This window comes from Passer montanus, unplaced genomic scaffold (assembly GCF_014805655.1).
Source record: "Passer montanus isolate IOZ18808 unplaced genomic scaffold, ASM1480565v1 scaffold70, whole genome shotgun sequence".
NCBI lineage: Eukaryota > Metazoa > Chordata > Aves > Passeriformes > Passeridae > Passer > Passer montanus.
Window position 1 is genome coordinate 2,195,291 of NW_024372148.1, and position 26,161 is coordinate 2,221,451.

The following is a 26,161-nucleotide window of genomic DNA, read 5'->3' on the forward strand; positions in this document are numbered from 1 at the left end:
GAGCAAACTCAACTTGATTTTCAGATATATACTATACTTAATAGTAAGATATGTTGCTATTTTACTTGTAAAAGAATATATTGCAATTAGAGGATAACACTTTTTAAAAGTATCTTTTTTATGAGAGGCACGCTTTAAAATTTCATGCTGGATAAAAGGAAAAGAAAGTGGTAAAAAGCATTGCTACGTCTGTAAAAGAAATACCAGAAATCAACACAGTTACTATTTTTTCTATCTTTTCTCCTGTTTTTCACAGCAGACCTTCTCGGCTTTGGGACTCTCTTCTTACAGACTGTACTCACACAAAGCATCCTCCTCCTTCTCCTTTTTGCTCCTTCTTGAAAAGAAACACACATGGAGAGATGCAAAGGGTCTGCATGGATGAACATGAGCAAGGAGCTCCTGACAAAACCCAAACATAAAATGCAGCATACCAGAGATGGAAGCAAGGACAGGCAATCTGAAGGACTAATACAGAAATACTGTCTGAGCAGAGAAGGGTATTTTAATAGTCTCAGCTTCAGTTAAGTGTTTAGACATTATCTCCCACAACAGTCTCATAGGAAAGCTGATGGAGTACAAACTAAAGAAGTGTACAGCGAGGTGTTCCGCACATTTGCTGAACTGTCAGTCTCACAGAGCTGGGATCAGGAGCACAGGATCCAGCTGGGGCCAGTCAACAGTGACACATCTCAGGAGTCACTGCTGGGACCAGTGCTGCTCAGCTTCTTCATTACTCACCTGGATGACAGCAGGGAATTGGACACTCAGCAAGTTCACAGATATTCCAAGAGTGAGAGTTGTTGATACACGGTTGCTCTTGGATGACCTCAGTGTATTGAAAAAATAGTCAGACATGAACTATATGAAGTTCAACAAAGGGAGAGCAAAGTCCTGTACCTGGGGAGAACCAACCCCAGGCACCAGCTCATGCTGAGGGATGACTTTGCAAAAAGCACCTGGGAGTCTTGGTGGACAAGGTGGTTGTAAGCCAGCAATGTGCCCTCACCACAAAGGGCAAGAGAATCTTGGACAGCACTGGAAAGAGCACTGCCAGCAGAATTAGGGGGTTCTTCTTTACCTCATGGGATCAGAGTCTCTGAAAGGAAATCACACTCGACATAATTTGCACTTTCTATTTCCCCTCAGGAAGTTGATTGGAATTGTGATAAGGTGGAAGTACTGCCCTCTAGTTGTTCAGTCATCTCCTCTGTCCTTCATGGTCATAAGTGTTCAGAAGGCAGATGCTGGAGATGATGCAGCTGATGCAGGAGTGACAGTTCCCAGAAGAACAGTAGGACTCTCCACTGCAAATGTGTTGCCTTTTACCAGATATGAAAGCTCAGTGATCTTCAAGATCATTGCTGCTTTTTCTTCAGTATGGCTTGGCAGTGCCTTCTCATGTTTGTCTTTCCTGTTTTGCTTTCAACATTCAAAAACTGAAGAAGTTAGTGAACTGTAGCACTTTGCTTCTGTGCCATCAAATAAAATATTAACCTCTAAGAATACTTGAGGAATTTGCAGGTCTAAGGAGGTTTAGATTAGATGTTCTGCTATTTTTTATTTATAGCATATGTTCCTGGTAGCTGGAGATTCCCTTTTGAAGAATAAAATCAGGACATGGAAAGATTTTCTCACTGCAGATATTGCACTTACTCCCATTAGTACAAATCAAATTCAGTACTACTGAATCTGCTGTGAGCTTCTTTATTCTAAATATTTATATTTGCAAACTAAAATGACAGGTAGTAGAATAGAAGTTTAGCATCCCAATGATTTTTTTCTCAGTTTGTTTTTGTCCCTCTGGAATATGGCAGAGCTGCCAATATCCTTGAAATGAGCAGTGCTGTTTGAGTACTTCATTTTATAATGGAACATACAGGCTTGCATTTCACATGTTACTTTTTATTACTATTCCATACAATATCCAATGCAGAACGGAAATTACAAAATTCTGTGAAAAAAAAACCCAAACCAAACAATCAGGTAAGAAGCTGGCAGAATAAACTCCAGACAAATTTATTCTGTTAGCATCCTCCGTTTTAGCAAGCAAAAAGAACCATTTACCCTAAAAACCACTCTGATATTGTTGTGTATTCTGATAAAAAGTTGCTGGGTTTTAAATAAACAGAATTTGAACATTAACCATTTATATAGGCAGACCTTCAGGTGCAAGCTTCATTTTGCCACAAGATTAATTAACACAGAGAGTAAGCATGTAGAAAAAAAAAAGTTATGAGATAAAGGGGGTGGGCTGCTGTCAGTTGGAGGGAGGTTACAAAATTAGGTGTTCTCTCCAAAAAAGACGTTAAAAGCTTTGTCTAAGAAACACCTGGCTCATAGGAAGAATCTTTAACTTTCATACCAAGACCTGTAGTAATGAAGGTTTTTAAGCAAGTGGTACTACCATAAAATTCTTTGCTGTCCCATTCTTGCACACATAGCTTCATAAATGCTATGTTTAAATTTTTTAAATTTTAAATGTACATTTGAAAATGTTAATGAATCAGCATTCTGTATTTTCCTTCTTGTGGATGGACAGTCTGTGACTCTGTGGAAATTCAGATAATACATGTGGCAGAAAACAACTTGTTACTGAGAAATATGAGTCGGAAACATAAGAAAAAGTCTTTCAGAAAAGGACTGATTCTACTCTGAATTCTTCTCTCTCCAAAAAGTATGACATACTCAAATGCAGATCAACAAAAAAGAAAGACTACACTGACAAAAGTTGGAATGGAGGTGGATCTGATTGAAACATATTTGCATTTGAAACTCTTGATGATGACTGAGATTTATACATGTAAATTACAATTAAATAATGTTAAGGTTGTGAGTAAGTCACAAGAGCAAAGAAATGTGCAATTAAAGGGAAAATATACCATATGTCCTTTGATATCTAGGCATATTGCAGTGCATTAAGGAAGTCATAAAAGAGACACCCTGTTGTGGTTATGTGTTCTGAGACATGTGGCACATTTCCATCGTAGCTATCTATTTCCCTGCTTGTATGCATCTGTGCCATTATTTAAATGTTGATTTTGAATGTGAATTTCCCTTTGCATGGTAAAAAGCCCAGAGCTTCAGACTTGCTTTTTTCAATGTTTGTTTAGATTTGTTGCTATTTATGAATGTGGAAGTCGAAAATGTTAAACACATGAATGAAAAAACATCACAAATGGCAAAAAAAACCAAAACAGTCCTCAGACAAAATGAGGCAAAGAAGATAGTTTTAATGACTATGAATGAATGATCTTATATCTTCCCTCTAGAAACTGACAGAGTTGCATTTCAAACACTGTTCTCCTGTATTTTGCATGGAAATAGGAATGTACTAAAAGAATTCACATATTTAGTTTGTACCATTTGTGGAAATAAAATGGGAAATTACTCCTTTCGTTTTAAGGTTCCTCACCTGTGGCCTCCCACAAGCTTTTTCTTTTTTTTTTTCTTCTTCCTCAACTCAAAAGCCAACCCGAAAGTGTGGAAGAACAAAATGGAACATTCAGATCCTAAGAGCAGTGTTTATGTGGCTGGCATCTAACTACATCTAACTCAAACGCTGTGATCACCAAGGCACCCCAGTGCAAAATACTTGATACAAATACACAGGGGTCGGGCAACCAGAGCATGACATCTGGATGTCCCACTTGTGGAAAAAGAAAAACATTTTGTGGCATTCCCCAGTGTTCAGTGTATTTCATGGGAACATGTTTGCTATGCCTTGGGACACTTTCAGACACCTCAGCAGTTCTCCAGGGACAAGTATATGCTAAAAAAACAGTATTCATAATTCTGTTACTAACTGGGTAGGAGATGGTTGGTTCTGATTGCACACTGATTTGGCCCATGGCCATCATGCATTCTTCACTCGAAGGGTTCTTTGCTGCTGTTTGCAGTAACTAAAGAAGTACCAAATAGAACACACAGGTACTACAACAGTTACTCTGAGTCCACTCCAAGACCATGTAATAATAACAACAGATCACTAGTAACTAAAGAAGTACCAATTTGAACACACAGGTACTACACCAGTTACTCTCTGAGTCCACTCCAAGACCATGTAATAATAACCACAGATCACCACTGCAACTCTTCATTCTTCCAAAAACTCTCTTAGACTTTGCAAACTTGTTCACGAGGCTCCTCAGCGACACCGAGATTCCCTCCAGCGGCTGCACTGATACAAATCGAGGCTGGTTTCAGGGCTCCCAGCATCTGTAATTTTATGTTTAATGTTGCAGCCGAGCTTCTTCTTGCTCTGTTTCACTCTCAGGGCAGTGAACCTGCAGCCGTCCCCGGGCAGCTGTTCCAGTGCTCTGCCACCCTCCATGTAAAAATCCTCATTTAGGAGAGGAAACTTCTTGTGTTCTAGTTTATGGCCACTGCTCCTTGTCCTGTCGCTGGGCACCACTCTCTTGGCACCCTCCTCTGAGATGTGTACATGCATGAATGAATCGTCTGTTCTGGAGACTAACAGGGTCAGATCCTGCAGTGTCCCTTCAGGAGAGATGCTCCAGACCGGGTCTCCTCCAACTCCCAGCGCGTCCCTTCAGCACCTCCCGTCCCGTCCCGCTCCGCCCCGCGCTGCCGCCAGAGCGGGCTGCCCGGGTGCAACCAACTGCGGCGCTGGGCAGAGGGGGGACTAGAGACTGCCGCCCGGCACAGCCTGAGCGTGTCCCCTGCAACGTGCGCGCCACAGCATCGTCAACCCCCCCTCCACCCCCCCAGTCGACCGTACCACTTCCCTGCTATGAGGCTCGTCGGGCAGGAACGTACCAAGGCGACGGAGGGAAAGGGGCAGACAAGAAAGGCGCGTGACAAGGCGGTGTGGGGAGATCTCTTTCGAAGCGGCTCAGGGTCGGCTCTCGGTCCAGTTTTTCTGGCCGGGCCGAGAAAGGGGTAGACAAGAAAGGCGCGTGACAAGGCTGTGTGGGGGAGATCACTTTCGAAGCGGCTCAGGGTCGGCTCTCGGTCCAGTTTTTCTGGCCGGGCCGTACGGGGCGGCCACGGTCTCATCGAGACGCCCTCTCGCCAGGGGGAAAAGCAGGGAGGCGCCGCCGCTCCTCCTTAACCCCTTCCCCCGGCGGGACGGGGATGGGCCGTCCCACCGGGCGCGCGCCCCCGCCCCCCCGCGCGCCGCGTTCTTCCCGGATCGCCGCCAGTGCTGGGTCCGCGGGGCGCGCGCGCGAGCGGGCGGGAGCGGAGGCGGGGGCTCCCGGCAGCGCCAGACATGTCGGTGGCGTTCGCGGCCCCGAGGCAGCGGGGCAAGGGCGAGATCACGCCGGCCGCCATCCAGAAGGTGAGGAGGGCGCGAAGAGGAGGGCCCGGCCCGGCCCGGGCGGCCCCGGGGGCTGCAGCTGCCGCTTCCTGCCGCGCGGGGAACGGGGGCGGCGGCGGCTCAGGCCCGGAGCGCCGAGGCCCCGGCGGGGCAGGGAGGAGGGCGGGCCGCACTCGCCGTGCCCGGGGCTGGGCCCCGGCGGGACGCTGCCCCTCTCTGTGCGCTTGGACACTTGTTGGAGGGTCCTGGGGCCGGCGGGAGGCGCCGGGCGAGGGGGGCGATGCCCCCGGGCGCCTCCAGCCCGCGTTTTCCTTCCTCCGCTTGGGCTGCCCCGATCGCCCCCGCGGGCCTGAGCTGACCGAGAGGACTGAAAGTGGAGGAGCCGAGTAAGTCCTTCCTGCGGGGGGGCTCTGGCAGCGGGAGCGCTGCCGGGGTGTTCCAGACCCTCTGCCTGACTCCGGGCGCTGCGGGGCGGGAGGCGGCTCCAGTTCCCAAACTTGGTCGACCTGGTAGTTAAGGCTGCCTCCCAGTAAGCCTGAGGTGTGATTGAAAAAGAATATCGCGTTCGGAGCCAATGACAGCCGCTCCGGAGGACTCCGCCTAAGCTTGTGTGGGAGGGAGCAAGTTAACTCGCTAAAGCGATCGAAGAAAAGCGCATACAGGACTAATAATAATCCACAGCAGCAACAGAGGAGCACGTTCAAGTTCACTGGTAACTATGTGGTGTTTAGGAACTTAAGACTCGTACCATCATTGGTATGGGTGGCCGCGAATCAAACAGATTTTAGATTGGTACAGCTCCTTATGTAGAGGAGTTCTTCAGGTAGATAGAGCTAGTCTCTGATTTAGTAAAGAATTGGAACCTCTACAAAGCAGATGTTACAGCAATACGGACCTCAAAGAAGACCCTGGAGTTGTAATGGGAACATCCAGGGTACTGTAGGAGAAGTCAGTGCTTAGGAACTGTTGATGAAAAATTCATATCCATTGGGTGGAAAGCTACACAGAGGTAGTCAGTAGAGACTTCAGGATGCTGAGGTGCACATTGAGAATATGGACGATAAAATTCTCCTCAGTCTGTAGTCAAACTATTAGGTTGATGGTGGTGTGCTGGCAAAACCCCAGTGTCAATGTTGAAGAATTTTTGTAATGTACCTAAGTTATCAGAAGCCCTGAAGGTATATTATCCAGCTGGAAACTAAATTCTCTTTCGATGGTAAGTGTTTATAACTATCCCAGTTCTCTATCAGCAAACATTCAGTTAAACCTGTAAAAAACAGGTTTATGTTGTGTATGCAGCCCCACCTAGGATACAGTTATATTCCTTCTTGTTCCCTGTCCTCTTAGCCCTAGCATTCCTGTCCCCCTCCGGTCCTCTCCTCCCCAAGATGTCTGGCTTACATGGCTATAAGAAGAATGCAACCATCAATGGGCAGTTTCAAGGTGTGCTTGTCTGCTAAGCCTTAAGAATCTGCTGCTTCCCTCAGGACAGTGGGAGGTGTTCTGAGGAGAGCCTTGATTCACAGCTTCCTTTGTAAGTGCTCTGTTAGACTTTGGTATCAAAGGTATTATCTCATTTTTTCCTTTTTTCCTGATGAAAATGGCCACTGTGTTTCTTACAAAACTTGAAGTTAGTACATGTGCTGCGTGCCAGTGTAGCAGTGGGTTTGTGGTCCTCTTCAGAGAGTGCAGCTGTAGCTTGGCCTGTTTTCTGAGGCTCACACAGTAGCTGAAAATACTGCAGTTATGTCTGTGTTTAGTGCTTAATGAGTGTATTTCCAGATCCAGCATTTCAGGCAGAATACTTGCACTGGGATCATTCTAGTCTATTCTGGTGAATTATTGTTTAAAGTTTAAGAAAATTTGGCTGACTGGCTCGTTCTTACTGGATAGAAGTCCTGAGTGAACTGCTTAAGGTTTCTGATTCCATACACTTTTCATAGTAGAGATGGATTAGGTACAGAAAAAAGTGTCACTACTTGGTTTTTTTTTCCCTCCCTGTAGAATTTCTTAGAGAAATAAAGGTTGTGGAATGGTGTTGTGCTTTCCTTGTGGAAGGATGAGTCTAGTCATGGCTAGTTTCAGCCATGTTTGGAAGAAGGTGAGAATTTGTGGGATGTTTTAAGATTCTGCTAGTTTTGTGAAATTCAGCAGCTGAGTAAAGGGATCTAGCTTTCCAGTGAGAGAAAGCAAAGGACTAAATTGATGCAAAATTTTGCATTTGGCAGTAAATTTCCCATTTTTGTAAGCTGACTTTGATAACTTGGCTGGTGGCTCAGATTAGCCATGGTTCTGGTGAATCTTGCCTGATCAGAGTGCAGACCATGAGCTAGAAGGATGAGTGTGGGCCACGTGCACTCCAGGAGACCAGGTTGTGTGTTTTTTCCTTGTTTACAGAGCTTGGAACACTCTGACTTCATGAACTTTTTGTAGAAAGTTGTGAAATTGGCCATTTCCCATAATTTTTAGAACTACTCTTTTTTGGTGAGAAAATTAATTAGTTTGTGTTCATTTTCATGGACTCTGCTGAAGTATGATAGATTCGTTGTGTCTATTTGTCCTGGTTCTGGCCACCACAGGATTAATTCTTGCAGCAGCCAGGAGGGCTCATGGCATGGACCTGGAGGTTTTCCTGCAGCGCCTCACTCCATTTCCAGGGGATGGTGGAAGGGGTCTTGTATTGTTGGGGGCTCTGTGTGGTGAGCACTTGTCTGTGAATCATTTGCCCTCTTGTACCCTCCATTAGTAGTATTTTTGCTGGTATTGTTTGTTTCTTATCTCAGTGGTATTTCCAGTAAATTTTTGCTATCTCAACTGGTGATCTTAACCTTTTGTACCTCCAGTTCTCCTCTCCACCCTACCAGTGGGGAGAGGAATGCATGGTTTGGAGTGTTTCAATGGGAATACTAAATTGGGCAATACCATTCCTAAACCATAATGTGCTGTTATACCAAATATTTATAAAATGCAGTTTAGTTAGAGATTTTCATGTAAATATTGCCTGGCTTTCTAGTACATTTGCTTTTAACAAATCTGGCCAGCTCAGTTTTCATCAATAACAATTTCAGTGTCTTTTAAAATTAAATTTATAAGCAGTTGCAGGCTTTAAAAGGAAAAGGGAAGCTTGGGGCATGGACTTTTGAGTGAATTTCTTGTTAGCAATCAAATGAAGGAATGCAGAAAATTTTTAAAACTTTTTAAGAACTTGGTGCAGAATCAGCAAGGTATTTGAACAGGATGCTTCACAAATGTAGCTGCTGATGGTAGCACTGTAAAACCCTTAAGCCAGAACCTGTAAAACTGATCAGAGGGTGGAAATGGGAGCAAAACAGTGTCCTGCAAATAAGTGGTGACGTCAAACTTCTGGATAACATTTTTTGTTGTTGTTTAAGAAGAGGAGCATTACTCAAGACTCAAACTTCTCTTCAGTTTCTTTCCAAAAAGAGCATGGAATTGACTTCAAACTTCTTCTTTATTGTTTCAGATGTTGGATGAAAACAACCATCTTATCCAGTGTATAATGGACTATCAGAACAAGGGAAAGACTTCTGAATGCTCTCAGTAAGACCTTAATCCATACCTACTGTGGATGAATTTCTATCTAGATCATCATTCTTGATTTGTGTAGCTTACCTTACAGGACATCTGTGCTGTGAAGAAAAGCATTGCTACAGATACTACACTTGAAATTCTTGGGGGTGGGTGGGTTTTATTTGCTCTAGGAGTATCACTTTTCTCACTGAAATGTTGCAACTTGCCTACTGCAAGTTAATGTCGTGGTGATGATGCTCATAAAAATAAGGACTGTCTAACAAAGATCTTTTTCTTCTGTATTGTAATTACATTGTTGGAAAGAAGTAGTTTTGTTTGAAAAATTCTCAAAGCTAAGTAGGAGAATGGACTTTTCTGCTTCCTGATGGCATGTTTGAAAACCACCTGCTTTTCACATGTCCAAGAACTAACAGGCTTGTTGTAGAAGTTTGGCTTGCCAAAATATCTGTCATAGACTTCCTGTCTAGTGGGGTCTTTGTAGAATGATCTGAGAGAACTATAGAAGGAATGAATTGTTAAGGAGTGTTATTTTCCCATTACTCTTTTCTGGCATGAGATGATGATAGCACCTACGTAATCAGACAAATATGGCCAGATAGCATGTCTTACTCCCTTGCCAAGAGAACTGGTGATCTGGGAATAGGAGTGGGATCATAAATAATAGGTGCTTTTAGTTTAAGGAACTACTTTTTTTTGCAAGCCTGTAGTTATGTACTTGTAATCTGCTGCAGCTTTCAAGGTTGTTTTTGTGACTGTGGGCTAGATACTGAGAATCAGGACTGTGGTTCTCTAGCAGAAAAATTATTCCATAGCAAACTTCCAAAGCTCAGGGTCCTAATGAAATGTGGTCATGTAAATCTATGATATCTTGAATATGGGGACATAATAAAAAATAAAATACCAGACACAAACACACTCCCTGTATGTATTCTGGTGATTTAGTTTAAGGCAGGAAGTGAAATACGTGAGAACAGTGTCGCCCAGCTTTAGATTTATTTTCATAGCAAGAAAGGCACAGATATGATGGAGACATTGAGAAAGATTGGATAATAGATAAGTGTGAGGGAAAAGGCTTAAGATTCCTAGTAATGGTACTCTTGTAAGTCTCTTGAGTCTTGTTTTGCATAAGTAGCTTTCTTTACATTTGTGGAATTAAAGTAGATTCTGATGTTACTGTATTTATGAATTAAGATTTGTTTTGCTTTGTTTATTTTGATAGATACCAGCAGATGCTGCATACAAACTTGGTTTACCTAGCCACTATTGCTGACTCCAACCAGAACATGCAGTCTCTACTACCAGCAGTAAGTACAAAGTAGTGTAAAAGTAGGGAATATATTTCATTTGGATTCCTGAAGGTAAAAAAAAACCCACCCAAACCAAAAACCAACCAACCAAATGTTCGAGATAATGACCAAACACTTGGCCTCTGATAGACTGTGCAGCAAATATATGATGCTGTCTCTTTATGCTCTATTTGGAGTAATCTCACTGCTTAGGTATTGCTTAAAGTCTGACTTGTTTAAATGTAGACTCTTACTGTGAATTAGATATGCAATGCTCATCTATCTGGTCTGCCTCAAAGATGGAATATATTTTTTTCCTTTTTTGTTTTTCCCCCTCAGCTGAGAACTGTAGTGGTATGGTTCCTAGTCAACTCCTACATCAGTACTCTTTTCCCTCTTAGATTAGGGAAAGGTGGGGGAATGGGATTTTTTCCTTGTCTCTTTATTTTTCACTGCAATATCATCCATTCTCTTGCCCCAGTGGAATGAGCCTGGGTCAATTTTTCTCTGCTTTTCCACCTTCTGGGTGAGTCTCACATTCTTTACCTTTCTCCTGTATTGGAAAACAACCTTTTTTTAGGGTGGATTATGATAATATGAAAGAAGTAAGGGCCCAGAGACCCTTGAAACACTACATCGCTTTGCATGTCTTGGATATTACTTGCTATCTTTTTTAGTCTGAATTTTTTCTCAATCTGTATTCTCGAGCTCTGTATTTTATAAGATACCTCAAATTTTTCCCCTTTTCCATTGTTTATTCAGCAGTAAGAAAAGAAACAGCAGTATAAAGATAGCTTGCTGTCTGTTTGCTTTTTGTGGTAAACAGAAAGCTTGGGGAGTTCATTGTGAGTAACACAAGGAAGTTTTGTTTTTTGATAATAAGACTTTTCTTGAATTAATATAGTTTTGATTCATTTCTGCAAAATGAAGCTAAAAAGAATGTCTATAAAACAGCCATTCCTAGATACTAGTTTTCACCAGCTGAAATTGAATTACTTTTTCTTTGGTCTCTGGAGAAGTGTTCTCCAATCATTGCCACTGGCGAAGCATCCTTTCAAGTTGGTACCTAGAGGACTATAGAAACAGTGCTTTATTATGTCCAACCTGTTGTGCCTGTAGAGGTTTCTCTTTTTATAAATCCATGCTTGTAGCTGAGGGAGAGGGAAAGAACCCTTTAAGAGGGCTGTGTATGTTCCTCAACTAATATGTTTTTGGAGGCTTAATTCATATCCTGGTTCTGATGACAACTGGAAATGAATTTGACCTTATCCTAGTCCCAGGTGGACAGCCCTGTTGTTAAAGTTCAATTTGATGACATTGTCTTCCTAAAAGAAAATGAAGATAGGGCTGGGAAAGGCTTTTGCAGATCTGGGCAGAAGTGTGTTTCTGATCTCCAATGTCAGGAATATTCCATGGTACTGAGAAAAGTAGCATAGTGTGTGTGAGTGGGTAGAGAAAGTCTCTTTTGGACAGGTGAGGAAGGGAATAAAGGTTCTTGGGTTTCTTTGAGTTTTCTTTCAAAAATACTAAATGAAATTCAGATCTTCAGTCTTATCTATATGTAGGTGCTCTGACCTACAATCTTTGAAGATTGTCCCAAAATGTAGCATAATATGACAAGATGATTTTTGTTGAGGTTTATAGGAAAATATTCTTTAAATTCTTTCTGTCTTGCTAGTAAATTTTAGCTAACAGAATTTGGGAACATGTGAGCTATCATGTTATCTTCCTTTTTCCAATGCAAGATGAACTAATTCAGAGGCTTTTCCTGTACTGGCTTTCCGTGTAGGAGCTGGTGAGGCTCATGCTGACTTGGAGGTAGTATGATTCTCTTAACCATGCTTATGTATCAGCAGTTGATCAGCCTTACTAAATTCAAGTTGTGGATGGTAACAGTAAATACAGAGCAAGATACTGTGTGTGCAGACATCTACTATTTTTAATACTAAAATACATCAGTTTTATGCTACTACTGTTGCGGTTTCTTTCCACAGAAGTTAGGAGATCTTGAGCTTGGATACCTTCTGAATTTGGTATCCATCAGTTGTGTCTCATCTATTAATTTCTGGAAGATTGTTCCCCCCAGTAGACTAAATTTTCTTTTTTGTTTTAAGTTTTATTCTGTCATTGTTTTAATCAGGAAAATAAGCTCTCAAGAAATCTCACAATTTTTAAAGCATTTCATAAAAATAATAGTTATGTCTTAAAGTGAGGCTGAAAAGAGAATGCTTCTCTTCAGATATCATTTACTCTGAACAAAAGACATAAGTTACCAGGTTTATTGACATTTTTAATGCTAGCAAAAATTACTCCAACTTTATGAGAACTTCATTGCGTCCTCTTGCAATATTCCTTACACTTAATGCTTTATATTGTTAGGAGAAATGCTTGTAGTTGGCTGTTGTGCCTTTTCCCTTGCCTTTCAGAATTCACTGTTCTAATGAAATGACTGATGTAGTTTCTGAAACTCTGTTATTGCCTTAGAGAGCAAAAAGTGTAGTGATCCAACAGGGCTGTGCAGAGAAATGTTTGTATAACTGGGACCTGGAAGTGTGGAAAGGAGAAACGAGTGAAGCAAGCCCTGCAGAGTCTGGGTGAAGGGAGCCAGGAAGACTTTGAAAATCCAGTGTCATAACAAAGCTCCTGTAGTCTTGTATGCGTACTAGAGTATTAAATTATTACTTTTGGGGTAAGACACCTTCTTTCACATTAAAAGACAAAGTGTGAGTTCTTGAGTCACCCAGTTTTTCCTCAGCTGTGTGAACAGCTGTGTTATTAAGGACAGGGCTGTAATGTGGTGTCTTCCCGGCTGGATTAGAGCAGTGACTAAGTTCACATGTGAAGTTCATGCAACGTATTGCTGTCTCTTTCTGAGTTGTGGCAGGTATTCTTGGATCGTAGTCGAGAGTCTCTTTACCATCACTTTGAGATAAGCTAGCTTCCCAAAAAGGGCTTTTGCAGCATGAGGAACACAACACTTGCTTTCTTGTGGTTTTTCACTGGTGCTGCTTTTGAGGGAGGCCTACAGCAAGGTACTGATGTCCTTGAACTGTAGAGAGCAAAGATGCAATTGAAGTGGTGGTGAGGTATTGTGTGTGTTTCTAAACATGAAATTTCAACCTGCAGAACAAGCATCCTCCTTGACTTATATTTTTTGTTTTCTGAAGTGTTTTTAGTGCCCTTAAAAAGTCATTGAAGAATACTGAATAAAAAACCCCCAGCTTTTCTGTTTTTTTTTTTTTTTTTTGACATCCTCCCTCTCTTCTATGTCTTCATTTTGCCAGATACTTCTAAGGAAACAACCCATGACTGTCATTTTATTTGGTATATAGTGGGAAACCTTCCATTTTGTAATGGGCGGATACCGAGATCTGCAGGAGTTATTTAGGAACATTGGTGTGTGAGTTTTTATTGGGGTTTTTTTTTGGGTTTTGTTTTATGTGGGGCGGTTTTTTGGGTTTGGTTTTTTTTTAGTATAGGAAGTGATTTTTTTTCAGTTTTTCTTACATTCTGTCAGCATGCAGAGCATGAGATTTCAGCATGTATTTCAAGGTGTTGAAAATAAGTGCTTCTGATTATTACTCACTTGTGTAACATTGAGCTTTCTTTTATGTTGGAAGTGCCAGTTTTTTTCCAGTACTAAGTTACAGTCTGTATATGTAATGACTTCCAAGAAAACTTACTGTGTCTAAATCATAGAAGAATCTGAATATTGCATTAGTTTTTCTAAATTTCATAATATTGTAAAGGTTATTTATAAACTTTCTAATTACAAACCAGAAATACCTTTTTTCTTGAGCTGTTTCTTTCAAAAATGAAGCTTTTTTTAGGACTTGCAAAATGCGTTATTTTGTGCTGTTCCCAAACCTGTCACACAGATTAGGGAGGAGTTCATGTCACTTTAGTTATAAAATACTTCTCTATAAGATAATGATTGCTTTTTATAAACACCTAATCTCAACAAGCACTGAAATGCTGGTTCTTTCCAAAGCAACTGCATCAAGAGATAGGAAAAACCCAAACCACAACAAACCAAACTAATACAAAAAAATCTCCAAACCAAAGACAACCACTGCCCATACACAAAATAATTAAATACTTCCAAAAATTAACTTGAAGACAAGCTTTCATGAAGTGTTAGTAATGGTGTTTAATGGTTCTAAGTTGTGGAGCTCTTCAGGCCAAATAGGAATCTTCATTATAAGCATGATTTCATTCAAACAGTGAAAACTTATATATAATTTTACACACTTTATTTTTCAAAGGGGTGATGTTCAATCTATCGTTTTAATGTACGATGTGGTTGTAGAAAAAAATCTGAGTCTTAAGAACTGAGCTGTGTTCTCTGTTTTTCTAGTAGCCTTTACTTTGAATACAAAAGCTGTTCTAAAATACATGTTAATTGAATTACCTTGACATGGCTTTTCTTGAAAAAAGCAAGGTGGCATCCTGAGAATAAAAATGTGGCTCAGTTTTGACACTTTAAAATAAAATTGTGGAGTAAAACTTTTATTACTGATGATGAGAGGAATCCTAAATTAATGAAATTATTGTCCAGTTATGCACCAAGTGCCTGGTAAAGTGGCAGCTAAGTACCATGCAGCTGCTTGGTTACCCCACACACCTTCCTTCCCCTTGCTGTGGGCTGGGCAAGAGAATCAGGAAAAAAGATGAAACCCATGTGTTCAGATAAGAACAGTTTAATAATTGAAATAAAATACTACAATAAAATTATAATTATAGTTAAAATGAGACAGTAAAACCACAGACCAATGCTCAGCCTGAGTCTGGTGCTCTGTAGTGTGGATTATCCCTTTGGTCTGCTGTCCCAGCCATGCTCCCTCCTGGCTTCTTGCACACCGTGCTGACAGAGCCTGGGAAACAAAAAAACCTTTGATTTAAGAGTAAGCACTGCTTAGCAGCAACTGAAACATCAGTGTGTTATCAACATTTTTCTGCTGAATCCAAAACCCAGCACTGCGCCAGCTGCTGGGAAGAAAATCAACTCTATCCCAGCAGAAATCAGGACAGGTGGCATAGCAGAAAATCTGTTTCTGGTATGTGGAGAATGCTGCATAATTTTGCGTTAACCTTTCAGAACACAAGTGCATGCCCAGTTCAAGTTCAACTCTTTGTAAACTGAATTAATGGAGAACAGAGCAAAAGGAAGGTTGAATGTTTCCTGTCAAGAGGCAAGGGAGCTATTAGTGATTACTGGAGCTTGGATTTTGAAGAATAATTGCTCTGATTAAATGTTAAACAGTTTTGGAAAAAACCATAATAATTTCTTAAGATGTTATAAAAGAGAAGAAGGCGGCTGTGTTGGCACAACTGAAAGGGTTCTCTTGGAAATGAAGAGTCACTGGTGGGAGCTTCTTAACCCAGCAACTACACTAAGAAAAAAATAAATACAGGAATTTCAGTTGTTAGGATGTTAGAAGTGAATTCAGAGCCCAATAGCTGCCATTTTAAACCACAGGATAGCTCTAAGTTCTGTAAGCTACTTTGCATGTATTGTTAATCAGGTGTGTCCACATGGGGAGCTAGTGCACTGTACACAAAAAACCACTTCTGTTGCCTGTGAACTTCTGTGGCTGATTTAGAAATCAGTAAAAGTCACTGGCAGTTTGAATGAGGAGTATGCTCTAAAGTGTAATTCTTTCATACTCAAAGATATCATTTGCCTCTCTGTAGTGCAGTATCTGCACAATAAATACCTTTTGAACTGCAGGCTATTTCCTGAGAGCTGTACCAGGTAGTCTGGTGACATAGGTGCAGAGGCTGAATGGTTTTGGTGTTTCCCAAATGCCTTGCTTGAGGGTTCTGCTGGAGTCTTTCTGCTTTGGGTGGCTTTACAGAAAGCCTTTTAGCTAGAACAGAGGTGGGTTTTTTTTTTTTCTCTCAGGCTACTAAATGCAAGCAAAACCTGTAAGTATCAGACCAAACATTAAACCATCTTAAAAGCAAAAGAGGCAAGGGCTGTGGAACACAAAGCTTCTGAGGACAGATAGGAACTGCATTTCTTGGGGCAGTTATGGAGCACCTCAGAAGCTGTCTAGTTTCCATAATTTAGTGATCCCTGAGTTAACATCCACAGTTAACTGATTAGTGGTTACTTTTAATAAACCCATATGAATAAATACTGAATAATGAATTAGTTTTTAAAATTTCTGATTTAAGTAATTTTTAGTTCTACTAAAACCCCCCAAATAATTTTTGGGAGGTTATTTTTATAAGTATCAGAGTAGCTATTGCTAAGAGAACATCAGATATTTCAGGGTTAAATTTTGTTTGTTAAAAAGTTGTTAAAGAATATTGGGACAGTAAAATATTTTTATGCTGTGATATATGCAATTGGAAACATTAAAGATTTCAATTGCCTCTTTGAACAGAATGTTTAAGTATTAAGTCAGAATTTCTCTGATTTTTGAAGATACTGATGTAAATCAAGATATGTAAACTGGTTGTCATTCTAAATTTAAAATTCCTTACTCTGAATCACAACTGGTAATTCAACAGTGAGAGCACAAATTACATTTATAATTAATTTCACTATTTAGACATGATTGTGAATATTTACCTGTAGAAATCCTCCCTATCCCCAAATATTATACTAGCTGAGAATTGATACGGGGTTTATTTTATTTTTTAATTTTATTTTATTGAAGACACTCAGTACTAGAATACCCAGTACCTTGTAGAAGAAGAGTTGTAACCCAATTAATTCTCTGCTCTTTCAAATCTCAAAAGCATATTCCTTTACGATCTTATTTCCCAGTCTGACACCTCAGTGAGTACTCCACAGGTGCCATCACCACCTATCAACAGAGTACTGCTCTCTGAGACTGGGACAGGTCCTGTGATATTAGCAATGTGATATGAGCAGGGCACAGTCCCCCCTGGGAAGGGCTGTTTTGCAGAAAATGGTATTTGAGAATTGAAAACAAAGATGATTGATTGAATCCGGAGTTAAGGCTTCTCCTGGAAAGAAAAGAAGGCTATTAATATTTGCATTTCCTGTAGCTTTTAATTGTTATTCTGAGAGAATTTCAAGAAAATTGTATTTTTGATAGTGTACTTTAAGTATCTGTTGCTAGTTGTATTGATTAGCAGTATTGTGTTTTAATGTGCTTAACAGTATTTCCTGGTTTTTGCCTTTTTTTTTTTTTTTTTTTGTGACTGAGTTGATATTCAATCTCAGTTTTTATAACAATAGATATTCCCTAAACAAATCTTTAAACCTGCTGGTGGTGGGAAGAAAAATCTTACCATCTTCAGGTGCACGTTATCACCCTAGGAGATTTTATTGTTGCGTCTTGCATTTGATCTATTTTATTATCTAAAAGAAAATCCTCTAAAAATGCAGTGTAGCTGTTGTCTTTAAAGCATGCATTCAAATAACTTTAGGATTTAGTAGGATTTTGTTTGCTGGAACTTGTCAGTTAAAATCTAATTTTTTTTCCTTGTCTCTTTTTTGTGGCAACTATTGAGTCAGTTTCAGTCTTTTTCCAGTTCAAATTTTTAGAGTTCTACTAAATAGCTTCTAATTTTTTTTTCATGCTCTGATAAATTTTAAATGCTCATAGCCACTATAAGGATAATCTGTGTGTTTGGGGAAATGAGCCAAAAGTTAGCATTTAGCAAGTGAAGCTATATCTGACATTTTCTAAGTCTTTAATTTACTTTTTACTGGAGTAAAATATTTACATTTTCTACTACATAATCTGAATGAAATCAGCAGTGATTTCAATTTTCATTCCTTTTTGTCACAATTCCAGCAAACGGAGGGAAGTAGCCTTTCCTTTGGTTCTGTTAACCAAACTGTGTTTGGATGTCGTTTTACCCTTCGTATCTAGGCTTAATGGCTAGGGTTCATTTTGGGTAGCTTTTCTTCTGTAAAGGGTGGCTTGTTTCTTTTGAATATGTGTGAATATTCTTTGTGTGATCATTTTGCCTTTTAAAAAGTCTTTGCTATATATAGTGCATGTTCCTGGGGATAGTCAATTTTCTTAACTTCTGTAAGGGACAAAAAAGGTTAAAAAATCTAGTTTATGTAGCTGGGTGGGATTCTTTTGTTGTGGGATTTTTAAATTGAAGTCAATTTAAAGAAGTTTATTATCTGTAAATGGCTGGATCAAGTCCAATAGAAATCGGGAAGTTACCATTTAAAAACAATTTTTTCTTGTTTTCTGCTGTCCGCATCCACTAGAAAAATACTCTGGAGGAATTTCACTGGGGAATAATTATATCTGCAGGAGACATTTCATTTTAATTACTATCAGGTAGTGATTGGTTTATGATCTGACAAAAAGGCTTGTAATGCTCTTTAAAATATCCTATATAATATCCTATGTAACCATTTCTATTGCATATATGTATGTGTAATTATCTCTTAATCCTATTTAAACTTAGTTCTAGTGTACTGTGTTGATGAGTACCTCAGATTTATGTGATTTATGGCATGTCTTATATGTTTAATGTTATTCTTCAATTTACTGACTATTCTCCTGAGGTTTTCTTTCTTGTTAAACCATAAATTGGATGATCTACTTTTTGTGTGTATCATACATTAAATTGTCTTCCTGTCATATCCTCTTAAGTTATATTCCTTTATATGCAAAAAAAAAAAAATAATCTGTCCTTTTTGCTGTTTCAGGTGTAAACAGTCAAAGTTTATAATCACTGACTGCCTCTCTTTAGAATCCTGCTATTTTTACAGTATCTTTTTGAGATTACTTTGCCCAAATTGAATGTGTATTATGGTATCAAATACATCAGCATTTTTTTCTTTAGTATTCTGCCTGACTTTGGATATTACTGAAGATAATCAGAATGTGACCACAGATATTACACATAGATTTTGTGGGGTTTTGAGTTTTCTCTTCGTTTTGTTGGGGTTTTTTTTTGTTTTGGGATTTTTTTCCCCACCAAACTCTCTGGATTGTGGTCAATTCGTTTTTATTTGTTACTTTTTTTCCGCATTAATGGCAATAGGAGCTTCCTCTTTCTGAAGAAAGTGGTTTACAGTTCCATGTAATTGCTGTATATTTATCCACATCACTTGGCACCTTCTGCTTATTCTTTCTTCCACATTTTCAGTAATGTTACAGTAGCTTCACATGTTGACATTTACTAAAATATTTTCAGCTCTGTAAGTTTCTTTACTCTTTGAACTTCCCTTTGGGCAGTTTTTGATTGGTGCCATTGGACAATGTATTGCTCCAAAAGGCTTTGTCAAAAAACTTGTGTTGAGAGGCTTCTGTTAATTATGCAGCTAGGTGGTTTAATTTATATTTTTAAAAATTTCTAGTAAATTAGAAAGGTTTGACTTTACTATGTTGGTCCTACTACTTTTTTTTATAAGTAGAAGGTATAGTGTTTGTCTACCTTCTAGATACCTGATAGGGTACTTTCTTTTAATGGAAGATTGGTTTTTCTTTTTAGCACCTTGGACCTTTTTCTTGCATAATTTTCAAGAATCTGATATGGATTCACACAGGTCTTTGGGCTGTTGCCATATCCAGAAGCTCCTCTTGATGAATTACTTTTCTGGTAGTACCTCTTTGAGTGTTTTTAGTTGTTCCCTCAGTTGACTTAATTCCCTGTAGTTTGTGAAGTCTCTTTAAGGTTTTTGTATCTAAAGTCTTTAACAATTTTTTGTTCCCTGTCCTTGCATGTCTACACTCTCTCATGCTTTTTGATAACTGCAATGTTTTTCTTGAAGGATAGTTGTTTTGAAAACTTCAGACTAAATAGAGTTGGAATATATATAGTTTTGTTTAAATAATCCTTGGAGCTTTTTTGTGTCCCTGTTTCCAGAGATAAGGGCATGCCTATGTTTGTACAATATCATATGCAGGATAGCTAAAACCTAGGTATGAGCTGATCTTCTTTAGTAGTTCATTGGACTTTCTAATGTTTCATATTTGGAATTGAAGAAGTTCATTTTAATTTTAAAAACATTTCAGCTTGGGTGATTTCTGACTCTGCTCTCAGTTTGCTGGCATGGGCCTTCTCTGTGGCTTACATGGGACAGTCTCTGAGCTCTGTTCATGTGGAGGTTACCAAGTGTGTTAGTTTTGATAGTATTCCTGAACATACTTTCCAAACAAAAATGAAAATAGTCTGTTTTCTTTTTTGTTTGTTTCTTTGTATATCAGTTTTAGATCATTTCTGTTAGATTCTCTTAAATGCAGAATTAGGATGATAGTGAGTTTTGAAGGTGAAGGAATGGAAGACTTGAACTGAGGGGAAGCAACCTTGCCTTGGTTGCTCACTAGTGGAGGAGGAAGAAGCAGAATGGAGCAGCATTTCAGTCACAGTGTTCAGAGGGTAGAGCTGCCTTTCACTCTTAACCTTCTTCACCTCCTGCCGCTTCTGCTATAGGCTGAAGAAGGAACTTTGTAAAATGTTATTCTCTTCATCATGGAGGAATGAAAGGAATTTAGTAAGAGAAGTTGCCTATTTGCTTGTATTTTTCTTCATCTACTTCCTTCTTCCTGCTGGAAAAAAAGCCTTCACTAGTTTCCTGAAGAATTTTTTAAAGTACTGCAGGGAAAATAATTCCTGCTTGAGGTATTTAAAGAAATGTTGAGATAACAAATTACTACCATTCACTCCCCTCCCCTGGCACGTGAATGTATGTGTGTGTCTGTGTTATCCTGCTGTTACCATCTCCAACATACACTCACTGGGAAAGCCTTACTCTTTTACTACTGTATTGTGTTTTATCTTTATGAACCTGGTGAATAGTGTATGCATAGGCAGGTACTGGGCTAGAGAAGAACTTAGGGTTCACCTGCTTGGTTCTCTCTGTGAAGAGAAATGGTGAAAAATGCACACGTGGTTGTCTCATGGGGACAGTTTTTCATGAATAGTTATAACCTGTAGACAGAGTCCTCAAAAGCCAGAGAGCCAGGAATTTGCTCTCACTGAGATGATTTTTACTCCCCTGAAAGTGCTTGGCTAAGGTATGTGAGAAGGATCATAGAGTCTCACAGGTGTTTTTAGTGGGAAAACAAAGCTGGCTACTAGCAGTTTCTCTGTCTCCTTACATTGCTATGAGTAGAACCTACCAGTAAATTCCCCCTTGTATTTATTGTTTTTCTTGCTCTCCCTCTTTGAACTCTCAAGGTTATTCAGTTATTTTCCTCACAATTTCATTAGGAAATTTGCCAAAAACATCCTTTCTAGGCAGCTGTCTCTGGACCTTTGGAGGCCAGCACTAATGTGCTTCCAGTCTGTAGGGGGTGTTTGGCATGGAATTATGAACTAGGCCTTCATCGCTTTGGGGGAGAGCGGGGAAGAGATTGCTAGTGTTTTACCACACCCAGGTGCAATTTTTTTGCTGGTCTATGAGCATTCAGAGGCTTTCATCTCATGTTGTACCTGTTTTGTCCCAGTGCAAGGTCTGTTAACAGCAACAAATAGTTATTGTGAGAGAATTACAGTGAACGCTTATTTTTCTGTTGAATGAAAGCTTTTGTGTGTGTGTAAGCAATCTTAAACTGTTCAGATGTAATTTTTTAATGAGGCATTGATTTTTTTTTAAAATTTTTTATTTTGAAGTAGTGCTCAAAGGTGCTGTGGTGTTGTCTGCATGTAATACTTCATGTAAAATTGATTACAATGTTCAATGTTGTGCCAGAATTAATGTTGGGAGGAGTTAAACATATCAGATAGAGAAAGAAATGCATTTCAGCACTTTCTTTCATACGCCGTTGAGCAGTATAGGCTGTAGTGCTGTACCATATGTACATATAATATATTTGTCAGACTAACTGCTTCTCGTGTTTGACTAAACTGTCTCCTTTCAGCCACCCACACAGAATATGCCTATGGGTCCGGGCGGGATGAGTCAGAGCGGCCCTCCCCCACCCCCGCGCTCGCACAACATGTCTTCAGATGGTATGGTAGGTGGGGGCCCTCCTGCACCACACATGCAGAACCAGATGAACGGCCAGATGCCTGGTAAGTTTTTCTCCTCTAAGACATTAACACCAGCGTTGCCTGGCAACTGAAACGACATGGGGGCTCAAGGGATACTAGATTGTTGATGACAAAACTGCTTTGAATGCCCCCGAGTACAAGCTCTCTTAGAGTTTGTTAGCTACAGAGCTACGTGACCTGTATTCAGTGTTTATCAGGCTGCCCTTGGGCTTTGATGTAGCTGACACACAGCATTCCTCTGATGAACAGAACTGGCTAAATTTAGTCTGTTTGAAACCATGCAGTACAGCTGGCTTTAGAGGGCTTACTGGGGAAAGGTATTGGCCTGTGGCTGAGTGAACACAAATCCTTCCATAAAAAGATAATGTGAAATCATTGTAGGTAAATAATTAGATAATAATAAAATAGATACATCTGAAAGAGGCTGTTTCTAATTTGGGTAAGTGTTTAAAAGAAAAAAAGATTGCTTTTATACAGCTTCCACTAATCTCCTGTGTTCTTTATTATTGAAGATATGTTGAATCGTAAGGGATTTGTAAAGAAATGGCCTCCAGATTATTGTTCTAGGTGTAAATTTTAAGTCGGTTTCTATGCCATCCTGTTTTGTAATAAAAAGAAATGTACTTGGGAAGACAGAAACAAAGCAGAGGAGGAGGATAATAAAATTCCACATTGTACCTACCAATACTGGCTTCGGGGTAACTATTCCCTTTAGCAGTCAGATCAGAGTGGAGTAGGCAATGGAAGAGCATGCTTCTTTATATAGAGGCTATTTTCCTGAATTTCCACTTGTAAAATCATACTGCCTATTTCATGTGAAATGGCTTTCAGCTTAAAATTGCATTCCCAAGATTGCTTTTGTTCAGGATCCCTTCCTTTTTTTTTTTTTTTTTTGTTATGGAGGAACTTTTCATGCAAAAGCTGCTCAAAGTATTGATATTTTCAAAAAAGGAAACTACTGTCAAAGGATCTTCTTTGAAAATTCATCTCTCAGTGGTGTCAGGGATAACCTTCTTGACAGCCAACACAGTAATAACTATGCAAAACTTAATACAAAGCAAAAAATATAAACATTGCTGTAGTCTCTAATTTCTGTGCAAACCTTGATAAAATGGACTTGATAATGGTGTCTTTTCTGAAAGAGTAGCTTTAATAGCCTCCAGAGGCTGTGTGTAAGAAGTGCAATAAAAGATCTAGAGAAGTTAGTTTCATCATACATGTTGGTCATGGCCTGTATTGGGAAGTGTAAAGAGCAATATGTGCTGCTCCCTAAGTAGGGCAGAGATATTCTGATTATGGTGTCCTTTATCTATCTAAGATCCATCAGTTCCCATGGAGAGTAGCATTGCCTCTCAAAAATCAGTCTCTTTGACCCTCAAGTGTAATCATATTATTGTTATTATAGTGATCTTTTCCAAGGAGAAGGATTACTAAGTCACAATGTGAGCATAATGACTTCACTGCAGAGCCACGGGGGAGAAAAGTCACTCCTTAAACATACATATTTTGTAATTAGATAGAATAAGAAAAGAGCTCTTAGGAAAATATGTGAAAGGTAAATAGCTTTGTTTTGGTATTCACCTAGACAGATACTTAACTACAGTTTCCAACTAAGCTTTAATTTAGCCTTTCCTCCAACATATTCCCTTTCTTGAATGTCTGTTCTTTCCATCTCAGTTTGAAATTTTCTCTGAGGATGTGAAGATAAACAGCTTAGGACGAGGGCATCTCTAATACCAGAAAGCCTTCCTAAAATCATTTCATAGGTTGGAAAAAGGGAAACAGAATCATCTTGTTAAGCATACAGCTGAATTACACATATCTTTTCAAGTGTCTGTTAGTTTACCTGCTTGTGAACCTCTCTATATTTCACAGAGAAGTTTCTCTGTATTTCTAATAATTTCTGCATTGTATGCATTTGCTTTCTGGTTTTTAGGATGCTTATTCTGTGCTTACATAAACATTTATGCTAAAAACCAGATACAAAATCTTAAATATCTGTGGAGATGATCTGTATAAAAGGAGTAAAGTCACTAATCTTAAACCAAGAGAATCCAGGACTGACATTTGTTGACCAGCATGGCAAAAATAAAATGCAGGCTCTTAAAAATGCCCGCTAAGGATTTGAGGTATTACCTGAGCAGGGGCTTCCACAGGTTGGAGTATGGGCAGAAGAGAAGGGTTGATGAGAGGATTAGAAGAACTGCCTAGTGATCATCAGGGCATGAGTAATTTTAAAGTTCTGCTACAGACCTGTCCCATTGCCTGAAGGGCAAAGGATGATTTTTCTTGTACTTGTGTCCTGGTTAATACAGAACCTGAAGTGCTGCTGGGGCCTTTAATTGCATCCCCTGACAAATGTGTGTCTGTATCCTCTTGCCAAGGAAGACAGTCATGACAAACCTTTTTCAACTGGTGATACACTTGAGTGCTATTTGTACCTGTGACAGATTGTGGTTTTTAGCTGAAAAAATTGCTGTCTGAAGAGTTACTTTGACTGAGTTTATGTGATGCAAAGTAAGGGTGGTGTGGATTTGGAAGGAGATGATGAACTAAGATGTGCTGGGCACAAGTTGTCTTCCTGATTTCTTGAGGTTGATTTGTCACATATAAAAAGTTGAAAGGTAAGACTAGCTGTAGGGGTCTCTGTCCTTTTTTCATGGCACTGGTAGGTGACCTTCCTGAATAACAGGTTGTCCTGGTTCCAGCCAGAACAGGGTTAATTTTTGCAGTAGCCAGGAGGAGGCAAGTGCAGGACCTGCAGGGTATTGTGGGGGTTCTGTGTGGTGAGCAATTGCCTGTGAAGCCTTTGCATCTTGTACACTATTATTAATACTGTTGCTGTTACTGTTCTTTTTCTTATTTCATTGCTGTTTCCAGTAAATTTTTCTTATCTCAACTTGTAATCTTTATTTTTTTTGCCTCATGTTCACCTCTCCAGCCCAGCACAGGAAAGGGGTACAGGGGAGTGAGCAAAGTGGTGTGTGGTTTGGAGTGTTTTAGTGGAAATGGTAAAGTGGGGAATAGTATTTCTAAACCACAACACAGGTGTTTGTGTGTTCCCAACAAGTTATATCAAAATCTTCCCTTCCTGCAAATGTAGTCTCAAATGTATTTAGTTTGGATTACAGCTTCTTGGAGGTAAGATGTGTGCATAGGTGGTTAAGAGGAAAAAGAACTTCTGTTTATACTCAGGATAGATAGTTACTCTGCTAACTTCATTATAACACAAATCTAATTAGAAGTATATATATCTAAGAATAGCATTTAAAGCAGTTACTTTAAAGTGGACACTTCATGCCTCATTAATTCACTCAGTTCATTCATATCCTCTTCTTCCTATTTCATTTATCCATATAAAAAAAGAAAATCAATTGTTTTGTCCTTATATGCAAGAGAACGCAATGAAGTGTTTTGACAAACTATAAAAAAGTATAAGTGAAGTGTGTTTTTATTATTTTTCATTTGCAAGGTTTTTGATCCTATGGTTTTAGCTTTTTCTCTGTTCCTTGTTTTCTAGCTTCTCACTAACAAACCCCTGGATTTTGACCACAGAAAATTCACATACCTTGCATTTCATATGACAGCTTTTTCTTATGAATGCTTTCTTCTGTTTTAGTGCTGAGACATGAATATAAACCAACCTTTTAGAGAGGGTGTGTTATTTTTTTCAAGCTATCTCTTGCAATGATTTTTTTCTTCCTCATTTTGTTTCTTATGTTACCAGTTTTTAAAAACTTGCTCCCCTGTGTGCTTGCCTAACTCTCTGAAGTCTATCACTGACAATGTCTTCCTTTAATCAGAAAGAAGCAAAGCTAGTCCCAGGCCCTAACTTTGTGGCACTAACCCTGTGTATTCCTTCCTTTACTTAGGCAAGTGTACTTCTAGCAGCTCTGCAACAGTGGCTTGGCACTGCAGTAGGAACCTTTTCTTCACTGTAGCTTTACCTCAGAGCACATTCGTGATTGAGTTCATGGTTAGAGACAAGCTCACTTTTTCATAATTAAACTGTCTCCATGTTCTCATTATTACAGAATTAAGCAGTGTTGAATTGAAGAGGGGCAGCATAGGCATCTGTAGTACTCTTGTGGGC

General features: G+C 39.5%; 1 protein-coding gene across 3 annotated transcripts in view; it reads left to right on the forward strand.

The window, feature by feature from the left end:
- The first annotated feature begins 5,096 nt into the window (after window positions 1-5,096).
- Window positions 5,097-26,161, forward strand: part of SS18 (SS18 subunit of BAF chromatin remodeling complex) — a 42,552-nt gene continuing 21,487 nt past the window's right edge. Inside the window, exons 1-4 of one of the 3 annotated variants that reach the window (XM_039730083.1) lie at window positions 5,097-5,302; window positions 8,766-8,842; window positions 10,053-10,137; window positions 21,936-22,089. In XM_039730083.1, the coding sequence (XP_039586017.1) occupies window positions 5,234-5,302; window positions 8,766-8,842; window positions 10,053-10,137; window positions 21,936-22,089 (385 nt within the window). In that variant the 5' untranslated portion in view covers window positions 5,097-5,233. The remainder of the gene's footprint in view (window positions 5,303-8,765; window positions 8,843-10,052; window positions 10,138-21,935; window positions 22,090-26,161) is intronic. The other 2 variants (XM_039730085.1, XM_039730084.1) reach the window with 2 other exon arrangements.